This window comes from Micropterus salmoides, unplaced genomic scaffold (assembly GCF_014851395.1).
Source record: "Micropterus salmoides isolate LMB-PRFRI ecotype aquatic unplaced genomic scaffold, ASM1485139v1 Ms_hic_scaffold_1935, whole genome shotgun sequence".
Taxonomy (NCBI): domain Eukaryota; kingdom Metazoa; phylum Chordata; class Actinopteri; order Centrarchiformes; family Centrarchidae; genus Micropterus; species Micropterus salmoides.
This window is the reverse complement of record NW_024041079.1, coordinates 1-15,000: the sequence shown is the minus strand read 5'-3', so window position 1 is coordinate 15,000 and position 15,000 is coordinate 1. Positions and strand designations below refer to the sequence as shown.

The following is a 15,000-nucleotide window of genomic DNA, read 5'->3' as shown; positions in this document are numbered from 1 at the left end:
TCCAATTTCTAATACAAGGTAGCACAAAATACTGTAGGTGCTCATTCCTTTTATGTACCGTGTATCTAAACAAAGAGCAAACAGCGTCATTTACACTAGGAAAAAAAGAGTAACTGATGAGACCACAGTAAAAGGTACCACAACATGGCCCAAACAAATCTATCCTGGCCAGCAGTGGGCAAGATAAACATTTTATTTCCTCATAGGATCTGGTAACGTACATTTCAAGCTTTTTAAAAAATATTGCTGAAAACTACCAGCCTTTAAGACGTTAGCAAAGGTCTGCAGTTTTCAAATATTATAATTTTCCATGAAAGCCCTTGCCAATAGATCAACTCTGACTTTTGACATTTGGGAGAGGAGAGAGCAGTGCGTTTTGATGTGACTGTGTATGTGTGTGTGTGTGTGTGTGTGTGTGTGTGTGTGTGTGTGTGTGTGTGTGTGTGTGTCAACATTTAGACAGGACACATCAGAGATAATCAGAGATCACAGATAACCCAGATTAAATGGGAAGATTGATTTTAAAATTTGATCCTATATGCAAACACAGAGACACAAAAGCAAACACATGACATTGATCAAATGGGCAAAGAGACACACTCAAATAAGTATATTTGTGAGGTAAATGCATTCATTTACTTTACTGCATTTGTAAAACCAAGTGTGAACAAACTGTTTTGAGTGGAATTTTCCAAATTTTTCGTTCTTGAAGACAAAAAGCCAAAGTGCATGAAAACACAGACAACACACACACAACACAAGTCTTTCCCATCATGGTTCTCTGTAGAACAGCCAGGCTTGGCTGGAGGCGTTTGGTATGGGCAGCTGGATAGTCTGGGGGAGGGGAGTCTTGTGCGTGTGTGTGTTTTGTACATGTGTGTCTGCCTGAGGGTGTTTAGTTTGCCGGATCTGTTGAGTCAAGGGGTTTGAAAATGCTCAATGCCCAGCCTGCCCTCCAACTTCCTGCATTTGTGCGTCTGAGTTTGTGTGTTAACCCATGCATACATGCATCAGTGCATATGTGTGGTGTTTGGATGTCTGTGTGCATGTGTGCGTACTCTGGAGGGTCACGCAGGAGCAGGGAAGGGGAGGTGGGGATACAGTGGTTAGAGGGGGTTGTGGTGCTTGTGTCCTAAATCCATCTCTGGAAAATTTTGGCATTCCTCCATCTCTCCTCCCCCACAATAAACCCGAGCGATCCTCATCCCTGTTCGGCTAAACCAAAATCCTCGCTGTGTCTTTCTGATTTGCTTTTTAATCTTTGAAAACACCACTGCTCCCACTGTTCATTCATCTGATCAGTCTGTCAAATAACTACACTATGTTGCAAAATGAGTGCATGGATGAAAAAAAGAATCCATGGATAGATAGGAAGAAAGATCAATAATACAAATGCATGAATAGAGAGATGGGTGGATGAACAGACCATTAGAATCTGAATTCACACTTTTGAGTTTTGGAAAACTGCCATCAGCTTTTTTTAATTATGGGGCAGTGAAGGGGTTTGGATATATAAAGTGGGTAATTAACTTAATTAGATACATCTCACAGGGAAATGTGGTTAAGGAAGGAACTTTTACAGACAAATAAAAATAGTTTCAGGGACTTTTATGGACATAAAAATCATATAGAATAAGAGGCTTAACGTCCACTCAACTATATGCTGTTGCTAGATACAGAATTTGCTTTGGTGCATGTTGTATGTGTGAGTATATGTGAAAATGATATCAGAAAATTGGTTGTAGCAATTATAAGACAAGGTTGAATGAAGGTCACATGAGCACGGGAGGCACGCAGACACAACATTAACGTAGTATATTGTGTATGGAGTGCTAAATACTTGTACGTGTAACAGAGGAAAGTTGTGTCACTACCCTTGAGGAGAATCCACTGGCATCAGCCTCTAAAGCTATATCCTAAAAAGCAACCCTTAATACTGACCTATTCAAAAACTCTAACCTCAAGCCATGCATCTAATCCCATAATGCTGCTCAGCAACACAGACATATCGGGGTCTGTTACTCAGCAATGGGTCAGAAGAGGACATGGGGATGGCCTCTGGCTAAGCTAACATACATCCGCATATACAGAGATGTACATGAATGCTGTGATTTCCAAAACAATAATAACTGACCTTAAAATAAAATCTAAGCAACCTCTTGTTCAAGAATTTCATGGATAGAACGGTTTCTAAACAAATTATGTCCGAATGTCCTTTTGTGAAATGCACTTTTCATTATTCCCTTAAGGTGAGTAATGTCAGTCAAGTCATCATCCCATACCATCTCTTACTCCAAAAGATGAGAGGATAAGAGGTGTCACTACAAACTCTTCCATAAATTCACATCATACACTCATGTCGAGACATGTGATTGCTCATCCTACCTTTATACAGTACGTGTTCTACCAGTTCTGTTACTGAATACTGATGTATTTCATTTAATGACACCCTAAACACATCATACACAACACGTACAATGCCACATAACATTATGTGTTAATATGCATATATCCCATCCACAGGAGCAATATATACATGCTTTCCTGGTTGTGCTCATGTTTCTTAAGGTGTGTATTTCTGTTTTACCGTCCACTGAGCAGGAATCCAGCGACTACAGCCAGTAGGACCAAAGCCAATGTGATGGCCACAGCTACTATCGAAGCCTGAGCACGCTCACTGGTAGCAGTTACTGATGAGCAAAAGAGGTGGGATTAGACACACACACAAACACACCTGGCATCTGTTTTTCATGCAGGTGTGAGTCACCTACAAGTTGAACATTTATTGCACTGTCATGCGCTCTCTCTGTACTCACAGTAAGGGCTGGTCTGGAATTCAAAACGTCGGCTAAATGCGCCATAGCCTGCTGAGGTCCTGGCTCTCACCTGTAATGCATCACATGCAAATATATCACATTATATTTTCATATATATTCATATGAATTACTTTGATCCAATAACTTCTTTGTAATTGCTTATTCAACTCTTCTCATCTCAGACTACACTAAAGTGCCTTTTGCCATTCCAACATATTTTATTCTGCTTTAATTTTCTTTTTGTCCTCACATTATTTATCAATGATAATTTAGATTTTTTGAACCCATGTTTGACCTGGAAGATGTAGGCTGAAGAGGGCTTCAGGCCTTCCACCACCATCTCAGTCTCCTTGGATTTTATAATAGTGTAACTGGAGTCCTGCTCCTGTAGAAGAAAAATACAAAATTGTAAATAATTCATGTGCCTTACATACATTTTCATAGCCATGATTTGCTGTTCCAGTAATTATCCTGCCAGATTCCGTACATGTACGTCTTCTTGCCTGCACCCTTTTCCCTATTCTTCTACACACATTTTTTGGCTTAGCTACCTGTAGTATGTGTGTGGGTGGGAGTGTGTGTAAGTGCATGTGTGTGAGGATCAGTTTCCCCAACTGTAACCACATCAGGTTTAAACAAAGCTAAATGCCCCCTCCATTAGCCAGAAGCCATTAGCTAACCACTGACCACAAACCCTGCTCTGCTCTCCTGTATAGCTTTATTCTGACCTTCCCAGAAAAGAAGACATCAGAGGATGAAAGAGAGAAAAGAGGAAGGGCACAGGAACAATGATCTGAATAGAAGCATCCAATAGCTGTCTCTACCAAAGTCCAACTTAAAAAAAAAATAAAATAAAAACCACAGAGTGAGAGCGCGGTCACATGAAAGAGTCTTTTTGAGGTAAAGGTTTTCCAAGAGGACCTGATCAAAATGCACAACAAAATACAAGCACACCAATTTTGTAACATTTGTATATGATTATTTTGCATTTGGGTGAACATTGACTAAATACACTCCACATGAAAAAAAAAATGTTGACAATAAGTGTCAACTTTACAACAGACCTTAAAATAAAAGATTTGGTTTAACGCTATGTGGTAATTAACACAGATTCCCATGTGACCAATCATAATCTTATAATCTGGACACTGTATATCCAATATGCATAAAAGTGCATGCAAAAATCAATACCTCTGTGACAAACATCTTTATAAGAGTTCCAGAAAGGTACTCAGAAGCCACAGTCAGCCAAGGCCAGTGGAAAGAGACACGCAGCTTTCATGTATAAGAAGCAAAAATAAGGACAATTCATAATTTTTTTTTACCTTTTCAAAATACTTGATCTCATACTCCAGGATGATGCCGTTAGGGCGGTCAGGCTCTGCCCAAGAAAGGCTGATGCTGCTCTTCCCTGTGTGACCTTTTCTCACCACACTCACTGGGGAGGGTGCTGCGAGTCCGCGCGCACGCACACACACACACACACACACACGCACACGCACACGCACACGCACCCCGTAAAGACATTGTACAATTTTAAGCAGATTCATTTTATCGAGCAGTACAAATCCAGCAGTTTAACATAGTGCATCCCTTTAATTGCGGTATTTAACATGACTGACATAACATCCTGACAGTGACTGAACACAAGAGAAATAGTGCCAAAGTTGTAAAAATCCATTGGGTAACCATCAACATCTATAAAGCAGTCATCTTTTGATGACACCTCATCCTTTGTTGTTTACATGCACAGAGCTAATTGTAATGCTTGCTGCGATTATTGTATGTTATGAAATATTAAACTGAAGATGAAACATCAAAGACACAGAGATCACAAAAAAGGCCAAACATGATTTCAAACATGGTGGTGAAAAGAGGGGGATTTCCATGTTAGAATTTACACAGAGTACATCTTCCTTTGCTGGTGTGTTATTTCCATCATGCTGGTAAAGAAAAAGAGATTCTTCTTTGGAATTCAAGTTTGTTAGTTACCCTGAGGTTATTTGGCGCAGTCCATTGAGCTTTAACTCAACTGCCGAGATTATTTCTGGTTCCAAAGCAAGCTCTGCTTCTGAAAAAAAAACCCATTTGCAATCTGGCAACGAGGTGCACCTGTGACTAATTAAACTATCCCTTTATATCTTGCTATTCAGTAGATGTTGGCAGAGGAGCCCATGAAGTCAACTCTGACTCTACACATCTGGCAAATAGCGTTTGGTGTACCAAGTTTGGCAGTCTGCAAAAGGACACCACACACAAGTTATAACAGTTCCAATGTAGTGACAACGTGAACGTCTACAAGTGATACAAAAATTTTACTTATTTAGTACATAGTTATTTTTGAACTCTCTTAATTACTGTAGTATGGTTACACATATTAAAACCTGGAAGAACAACCCGCATTCCTTTTAACTTTCCCCCTTCAAATTGCAATATTATGAGAGCAGAAAACTTCCTTTGGTTGCTCATGTTGTTTTTGGTTCTTTGCAAAGTTTCCATTTCCACTATAGTTTGTTATGTGATTTATTCTCTAAGTTCCGAAGTGAGTGTGAGTTTTGCATCAATCATCGAGCCATTCTGTTGTAACGTGAACTGTTGGCCCATCTCTCAAAGGGACAGTTGGAGAGTCTCTGACACGTAAAGAGCTTTTCAACAGGCAAAATGCTCCCTTAGGCAACATCCTGATAGTGTATGTGTGTGTGTGTGTGTGTGCTTCTACTGCAAATGCTAAACACCGTTTAGGTTTCAATAGCCTCAGCAGAACTCCACGGGGAATAAATCATCGCTACAAACACAGAAACTGTATCCTGAGTGGATGGTCGCACAGAAGTGTTATCTGCAACATCTTAAAAGCCTGAAACCAGAAACTGAATCACACACACTCAATGCTTAAATGGTATAAATGCTGGGATGCGATGATGAGAGAGAGGGCTTCTTTTCCCAGCAGCTTAACGGGTAACAATACACCAAAACCTAAGTTTAAATCCCCAAAATGGATGCAGTTTGCCATGCTATATTTAATCAAGCGTTTTGAATAGAGGGTGCCATACAGGGGTGTGCAGATCTAAAAGCTCACTGGTGTACAAACTTGGGATTTTGGGATATATAAATAAACTTGTTTAACCAGTAAATAAAATGTCAGAAAATAGTGCAAAAAACATCATTACAAATGCCCAGAGCCTAACATGATGTCTTGAAATTGCTTGTTTTGTCAGATGCATAGACTAAAGCCCAGATATAATCCCTTTACAGTGATAAAGATCACATACAGAATTGCTTTGATTGGTTGACTGACTAATTAACTTATCCACATCACCAATTAAAACTGTAAAACTATTCCAGCAACCCATGCCTATTCTTTTAGTTCATTACAGTTTACAATATGTGCAAGTTTGAAGCTTCCTTTCCTCAGATAATGTTCCTGTTCGTGCTCAGCTCAAACCTTCCCTTTACACCAAATACCATACGGCACAGACGCGCGCACAAAATCCATATATAACACCCAAAGCAACATTTTAGTTAACAGTCCTTTTGGCACAATGTGACACCTTTTAGTGGCACGACTCAGCGACTGTGACTTAACAAACAAGTCTGACATAACTAAAAAATGCCACTGCAGAGAGAGACTGGGAGGTGATGGAAGGAGGGAAGGGTGCTAAAGAGGAGGAGGGGATAGAAGACATGCGAGTCGGTTGACAAGGATGGAAAAAAGTGAGAGATAAAATATGAGAGAGCGACAAAGAGGTGGAGACATGGTGACATAGTGTAGACAGGGCCCCAGCAACACTTTCATTTTAGCAACAGGGAAGACAGTGGAATCATACTTCTTGGTTTAAACACTTCCAGTGCGTGTTACATCTGCTAATGAGCGCCCACAGTACAGTAAGGCAGAACACAAATGAACATAAACTCCAATTTACCCCTGTGATGCTATTTTCTGTTTTTCCATCGATCTGAAGCTGTGATCTCATGAAGACAGGTTAGAAAAGGCTGTGAAAGCTATTCAGTGGACAAGTGCAGCCCTCCAGTGTAACCACTCTGGCCTCAGATAGAAGCAACGTTATCACCGTGCAGAACATAAGCCTCTTAGACCGCTATCTGTCTGAAACATCACCAGAATCGATATAGACCTTCAACTATCTGGTGTTATTATCCTTTAACTAGCCTCAGAGAATGACAGAAGAGAGAGATCCAGAGGAAAAGAGAAGTACGAGACAGAGAGAAGAGATGGCTTTCTTAAGGTTGTAAAGTACCAACGCTCATCTTTTTTGTTTGCAAATTAATCTGCCGCCTACCTGCTCTATCTCTATCTCATGCTGCTCAATTTTTTCATACAATTGTAACAGTGACAGTCATTTAGCAGCCTGGACCTGATGTGTCATACAATGTATTAAATTCCTGTCAGGTGAAATACATACATTTCTGTCACTCAGGAATTCTTCAAAGTTGGAGCAGAAAGAATATTAAAAGAACTGGCGTTCCCAGCTCGTATCCAGCTTGGTTCGGGAACATTGCTGTATGTTATTCCCCATCTCTCTTCCCTTATTTTCTGTCATCTCTCTACAGTTGTCTGACTAATAAAAAGGCACAGAAGTCATCCAAATACATTTTACAGAATTCTAAACAACTCTAACAAGCGAAGGGCAATCTTCTTACAAAGTGAAAAGTAAAAGATGTTAGATGTGTGTTAAGTAACAAAAGGCATTATGTACTTCAACAGAGGTTGAATTCGATTCAAGTTAAAATGAACTTAAAGTTAGAGTTAAAATTGAGGAAGATGGCACAAAATATGACAATTTTTCCATGAAAAGGTCCAGGCAGATTTTGTAAAGGGACATTTGGAGACTCAAAATGAACACACGGTGACCAAATGTTAATCTGAATCACTAAAAGTGTTTGTTTCTTTTCGTTTGGATGTAGATTCACCAATTAGACCTAAAATACAAATTAGCACTATCCAACTTTTCAATAATTTTTGGTATCAACCCTTTTTCCACAGAACATACATATAAATGTGCAAGATTGTGTGATAACCACCATCAATGTAAAAGCAAAATCCAGCATAACATTTTGCATGATGTTGTTATAAACCTGGTTATCTATGGGGTAAACAACATTCAAAATACTTTTAATAATAATACATTCATGGGTCCAATTACGACAGCTTATTAGGGACAAAAATGAAGGGGGAAGGGGGAAGATGGCAATATTTGAGAAACAACTGTACATATTCTCTGAGATTAAAGTGGTAAATATACAAGGAAAAAAAACAACTCACAAATTTACAAGAAAAGAAACCCTACATACTATTTTTCAGATTTGCTTGTGTTATTAAAAGCTCTGTAAAAGCAGGTTATGAAGATGTTAAAAACAGCAGCTGTCACATATAAGCTATTTTCACCAACTAGTATTATTAGGTACTTCCTTCTATTCAAACACCAAATAAAGGAAGAGACGGCAAACTAGTTAAAGTTAATGCTCCCCTACTCCAAGTACAATTCATTTTAGTTTCAGTGCAAACACTTCAGCAGCCCCACTACTTTTATATTTATGCATAAAACAAAAGTAAGACACACGGGCAGAGCATGGTAATGTATCACGATTCATGTGATTAATAGCCATTAACCGCAAAAACAATATATGGGAGCATTTAGTGTGCAGTTACCACGCAGTGCTCCCACACTGTGAACAACATGAAAAATGAATGGCCAGAAATAAAGACTTAATAGAGCTGAGCTACCAAAGAAACTCATTTAATGTGTATATAATCATCAAGCTCAGCTAACAACAGACTGGGTTTTCTGTGATTATTGACAATTAATGGCCAATTCAGTTTTAAAGCTTTGTTTTTTTGATTTGGATTCATGAACGACAATTTTGTGTAGAATAAACAGTATATTGATTACTGACACCCACGTCTTGACAGTTTCATTCAAATACATTTACAAAATAGAGGCTCTTTCAAATGCTGTTGGGCTGCAGGGATAGTTCTGTAGTCAGTTTCCTGATTTATTTTGAATTAATTTCTACAACGTAGTGGTTGCTAGCTAGCTACCTTATCAAAAATATGTATTGGTGTGAAAGGCAACATCAAAGTAGTAGAAAATATGACTTGCATTTTTAAAATTGTTAAGCTGCACCAGACCTCTGAGTGTTTTATGAACGTGTACAAGCAGACCACTGTCTCCTTTTTTACTCTTTCCTTCTTTACTCTTTTCTCCCCTTACTGTTTTTTTGTCCTTTTCTTTACAGCTTCTTCCAATCTCACCTTCTCTTTCACAGCGTGTCCCCTCTACCTCCATCCTATTGTCCTTCTCCTCCCTCCTCCCCTCCTGCCTTTCACCTCTCCTCCTCATGAGTAACAACACTTTATTATTCAGCAGGGCTTCACAGGGACACTGTGAAATCACCTATTTCACGGATCCCTTATCGAGTGTGACACTTCCCACACATCAAACGGCAGATCCTCTGACTCTTTCTCTCAGTTTCTGTCTGCCTGCCTGCTTCACCGTCTCCCCCGTATCCCTGTACTTTTGTCTTGGTTTCTTGTTTTTGCCTTTTTACCCTGACAAGCAGAAGCCCGGTCAAAACACACAGTCCCCCACAAGCACAACACAAACACAACACAAACACACAGACGTTTACAACGCAGATCAAAGACCTCATTGGGTAATTACATGTGTGAGACAGAGGTGAGGCAGGATCAGAGTTAAGTTAAAGTGTTAATAATAATATGATTATTGCCTTGCCATTCTCCTTTCTTATCCTGTGGATTATCACACTTATCTTTTGACCATTGGAGAGGTCCGACCTCCCAAGTTGGGAACCATTGACCTAGAAGGACACATGGTGTTGATGGGATAGTTTGGTGAACTGACTAGTCAGTGCAATTACCTGCTAATAAATAAATATGATCACATTATTTTAATAGTCATATAAAGTTTACAATTATATGTAAAACTATTGTTAACTGAACTGATGAGTAATACTAAAAGTAAGAGATTTATAGTGATGCAGCTGTAATTCCTTAGCAGTAAACTATAGTTACTGCATTTACTTGGCAAAATATGGTAGATGGTAAATAGTTGATCTGAACACTTTAAACTTTAAAACATCTGCATGTAAGCACACATGTTTGCACAGATGTTCGGCAAACTGTGTTCTAGATATTTGGACCAGCTAAACATCGCTATTGTTACAGCTGTTCAAAATCTGTCAATCTTCCAATGTTTCCATTTCACTGTCCTGTAAATGTTTCTGTACTTATTAATGCATTTAAATTATTTTAAATTATTTTCTCCAATAAAATGTACATGATTTTGGAATTACAGTTCCTATTGGCAAATTCAAACATGCCTTTAGCCTGACTTCACTTCTTTATTTGAATTGTTTTTAATTCAAATTTATATTTGTGTGGGTGGTCTGATTACTTTCTCACCTTTGAACTGCACTAACCTGTCTGAAAGGCGCAGCCAATATTAAGTTTTGATTAATTATATAAGAGTGTAAATTTTCTAATATCGAAATAAAACGCTTGTGCCACATCCATGCCAAAGAGCAGCACATTTTATCTGTCTGTGACTCCACAAGCCATGTGTAATCTAATGTAATCCCTAATCTCCATTTGGTCCTGTGACTGGCTAACTTTAATCCAGCTACAACTCCAATAAACTGAATGTGAGTTCTGTAGTCTGGTGTAATCCACTCAGTCTGCCGACAGCCACAGTGACAACACAGTTCGAGGGTCGTCAATTCTCTTGACTGTCAGACAACTGTCTGCTTCTCTTGCTTGCCCTCTCTCTCTCTCTCTCTCTCACACACACACACACACACACACACACACACACACACACAGCATCTGTGCTACTACTACTACTTCCTACTATTACTTGGCTGCCAATGAACCATCTGTTCAACAAAGAGGAACAAACATGCTCCTTCAAAACTCCCCTACAGATGGAAGCCTTGGGAAGGAGAGTATTAACATCCTATTTTTTTCTCATTTCATTACGCTGTGTGCTACCCATTTCATTACAAACAAATAAAATAAACTACACATGCACATTCCTCCCGTAAACATAAAAGTGGGTTCCCAATGCAGATATGAATTTTAATCTCCATGTTAAAAGGAAAGCCAACAAAACTTACAATATTTACAGCTATGGGGAGCAGTTGGATTCTTTCATCGTCCAATATGAGAGTAGTCTTTTATGTGTGGCCACTGTGCTATTGGTTTAGTGCCTTACTCACACTTATAGTTACACAGATTTTCTAAGCTGCTCTGGTATCGCAGATAATAAAATATGCCCAACAGCTACAAGTGCAAAACAGAATACCAACTGAAGTTTTCTTTTTTGGTCAGAGTTGATCAATAATAGTACTTCCCAGCCTGATTCATCATTGATGATAGACATGCAGGCTAACACCTGCTACCACACAAGACCCCATACAGCCCGCAAATCAAGAGCTTTCATTATGCCACCAATTCCTGCAAATCTTGTTGATGAAATGTACTGCCTAATTGAGGGGGGGGCAAGCTTCTTTTTGACAAATGACAAATCTGGATGCAAAAGCAAAAACAAAAAAGCTTGCCACTGTGCAATGTTCTCTTATTCACTACAGGGATGGTGCTCGAGGGAAAATTAACACATCGACAGACTTGCTGGACAAATAGTGTGATAATTTCATCATCTGGTGTCTTTGTTTTCAAACCCAGATATTCATGCCAGGAATCCGACACACAGGTTGGCCTCTGGCAGTCTCCATAAGAATGGAGATAAAAAAGTCATGACAAAATGGTGATGAGATCGGTTGGGACATTCAGAACACGTTTAAATACTGGGGGGAAAAAATGGGACAATTTTGGTGTTTACTGGAAAACTCAGTGGGAGACTGTGATTGTCAAAAAAAGGCAAGTATTGACAGTTGTGACAGATCTGGCGCAACATACCTGCCTGATTGGTTGTCACATTAAGTGACACATACTGCTTCGCGTGGTCTTTGGCCAGCTCTGACACCCCGTTGACAGCCTCCAGCAGGAAGCTGTAGTTAGTGTGTGACTGCAGGTCGGCCACCATCACAGAGGTGTTTGACAGGCCGACACGACGTGGCAAAAAGCGTACGTTGGGGCCGCATTCTTCCAGGCCCCTTCCATCTGGCAAAACCCGTCTGCATAGGATGTTGTAGCGCACATCCTTCCTGCCACCTGTTTCCATGGGAACGGACCACTCCAGGAAGACACTGGTCTCGTTGACATTGGAGATGGCATTACGTGGAGCAGAGGGAGGATCTGAGAGAGATGGCAAGGGGTTAGAGGACGTAAAACAAATGCATCCAGTAATATCATATAACAGCATCTTGAGGAGCAAAAGTTACACATTCGACTTTCAAAATTTCCAAGAATAATCATAGATAAGAAAGCACAAATATAAAGGTGTTATATCCTTACGTGTGCAGGCCATATTGGGAGGGTCGGAGTCAATCTTATAGTATCCATCCTCACAGCTGCAAGCAGTGGCTCCTGTCTGCCTGGCCAAACTGTGGGGTGGACATTTACTGCAGGCCAAAGACTCAAGCAGCGAGCGGTAAAACCCCACTTTGCAAACTGACAGACGAGGCAGGGGGAGGCGGATGCCGTGGGGTGTTTGGGTTTGGAAGAAGAAGAGATGAGATGATAAGAGTAGACGTACAAATAGGAAATGTGAAGGGGGTCATGGGGAGAGAGGTAAAAAAGGAGGGGAGAATTAAAAAAACAGCATGGTTAGTTCCTTTGGCGAAAAAAAGGAGGTCAACATCAAAACAGTAGGAAAATTTCCCTGCATGGTTGTGGCTGTTTTAAGCTTCTCATCAGAGATACTACTGTAGTTGCAGAGTTGAAATTAAAAGAAGCATTTGTCACCTAGTTTTTGTTGTCAAAATTGTATTATTCTGTTCCTTTAGAAGTCTGATTTCTTCTTATATTCCTCCCAGGGATTATTTCTTTTATCCAACTCGTGCAACCCTGCTCTCTTCGTCTTATTTCCTTATCTTAACCAAATACGCTTTTTTTTCCTATTGTGGGGCTTCCCTTCTTATTCTCAGTCAGTCTTCAATTCAGTAATTTGTGACCAGCATTTGAATAGGAATTTTCTCTTTGCATTACACTGCACAATACTGTACCCACCCAGCCCCATATGTGAAACATATATAAACAAATACAACAGGGACAGAAACATACAAACATAATCTCTCTTCCTCCCACACAAACACACACTCAGATGGCTGATCTAAGTGGGGCAGGTAGACAGCAGGGTGACACACACAGAATGTTAACACGCAAGAATACATCAACAACCTCCGTTGCCAAGGCTGCACCCCCAAGTCAACCAATCACTGACTTATCACGCCATCATTTTTTCCCCGATTTTGCTGTCGCACACAGACAGAAACGAATAGACACATGCAATAGGGAATGAAATAGTAATGGGATATTGGACTTTTGCTAAGCAGAGTTCCATAGATTACTATGTCTGTAGATATTTTGTAGTCAATGACAATTTTCTGTTTCATTTATTGTTGAGGAGAGGCAAGGGGTGCAGGGACAGGAGAAAAGGGAGGAGCTGTTTTATCTGTGTGTGTCCTCTAAGGTCTCAAAGGTTAGGAGCTGTTGTTTTAACCCGCTGTGGCTGTCGTGAAGCCTATTCAGTGTGTAACTGTGATTAAGAACTACATAATTAAAGTTTAAGTAAGAGGACAGGAGGTTAAAGAATTGGAAAGGGAAAAATATGGTAAGGTAAAAAGGAAATCTGATGGGAAGAGAGGACAGGAGAAAGAAAGCCAAGTTTACGAGGGGGATTGGGGAGAGACAGGATGAGACAAAGGAGGAGTAGTGGGGGGAAAGATTTGTGAGTGTGTGTGTGTGTGTGTGTGTGTGTGTGTGTGTGTGTGTGTGTGTGTGTGTGTGTTGTGTATGTGCGTTTCAGGCGGCAGTGGCTCTGATTCCCCTTGACGGAACCTTGGTCCGTTGTCATGGAACATTAGGCCTGAAAAATTCTCCCTCTGCCCTGGATCACTATGTGTCTCACCTCTGCTTCACGCACGCACACACACACACACACACACACACACACACACACACACACAACTTTGTCTTTGTGGCATTGTAAGGACACCAGACGAGAAACTGCATTCTGAGAACCACCATTTTCTGAGGGTTGTACAGCAATGAGACAAATCACTCAGTATCCTGGAGTGCACACACATGCAGGAAACCTTTCATAAAAATGTGTTCGGCATGTAGGATGCCAAGCATACCCTAATTATGAGTTGAGGCTCAAGACATTGCTTTTGAGGCATTCATGAAGCTGGCCTAGTTTTGAACGAGCAGATAGTAATACATCTAATGATAATTCATGCTCAACAGAGCACAGACAATAATGTATGCCTATAGGGTTTATTTTATTCATGTGAAAATATGTTTGTATGATATGTCTTTATTTTTGCCAACCATACATTTATTGTATTTTGTGTTGTTAAAGGAATAAATGCAGGAATTATTGACTGTCACTTAATTACAAAATGAAAATGAATATGAGAGAGAGAGAGAGAGAGAGAGAGAGAGAGAGAGAGAGAGAGAGAGAGAGAGAGAGAGAGAGAGAGTGTAAAGGAATGCAGCATTCAGGGCAGTAGGACACACCTGATCCTTTGTCTGCTTCAGCCCTTTGCCACACACACATTTATGGTTGCACACAGATTTATTGCCATAGCCTGGTGTATAGCTCTCCTTGACTTCATCCTCCAAACCCCCATGGCCAAATCAATAAAAAATGGGGTGGCAGCTCATTTCACAGACACACAGGCACACATGTGAAGTAGAGTGAAGGGGAGTAGAGAAAAATCATCAAAATATGGAGTTTATAAAATTTGAGATGGTATGTTCAGATATTAAGCCAGAGTAACTGATTTTATTTATTTATTTTTCTATTTTTGGTGTCAAGCTCTCACCTCCTGGTGTGCCTGTGCTGCACTCCCCAAAGATCACCTGTCAATCAAACAGTATGCTGTGGGCACAGTGTGGTACTATAATGGTCCTTACTTGGATTTCCTGTTGATCAAGTTATGAGTTTTGAGCGTAGAGTTTTTATTTATTTATCAGATAATTTTCACTATATTATCCTTGATATTTGTAGGGAAAGAGTTACAAGGC

General features: G+C 40.0%; 1 protein-coding gene across 1 annotated transcript; it reads right to left on the bottom strand.

Moving 5' to 3' along the window:
• Positions 1–2,587: 2,587 nt before the first annotated feature.
• Positions 2,588–12,493, bottom strand: LOC119911174 (ephrin type-A receptor 5-like; the record flags this gene model as incomplete). Its single annotated transcript, XM_038729978.1, has 6 exons — positions 2,588–2,690; positions 2,817–2,886; positions 3,112–3,201; positions 4,142–4,266; positions 11,767–12,105; positions 12,265–12,493. Coding segments are annotated over 6 exons (956 nt in total), but the record flags the coding sequence as incomplete, so codon positions are not given.
• Positions 12,494–15,000: the final 2,507 nt, after the last annotated feature.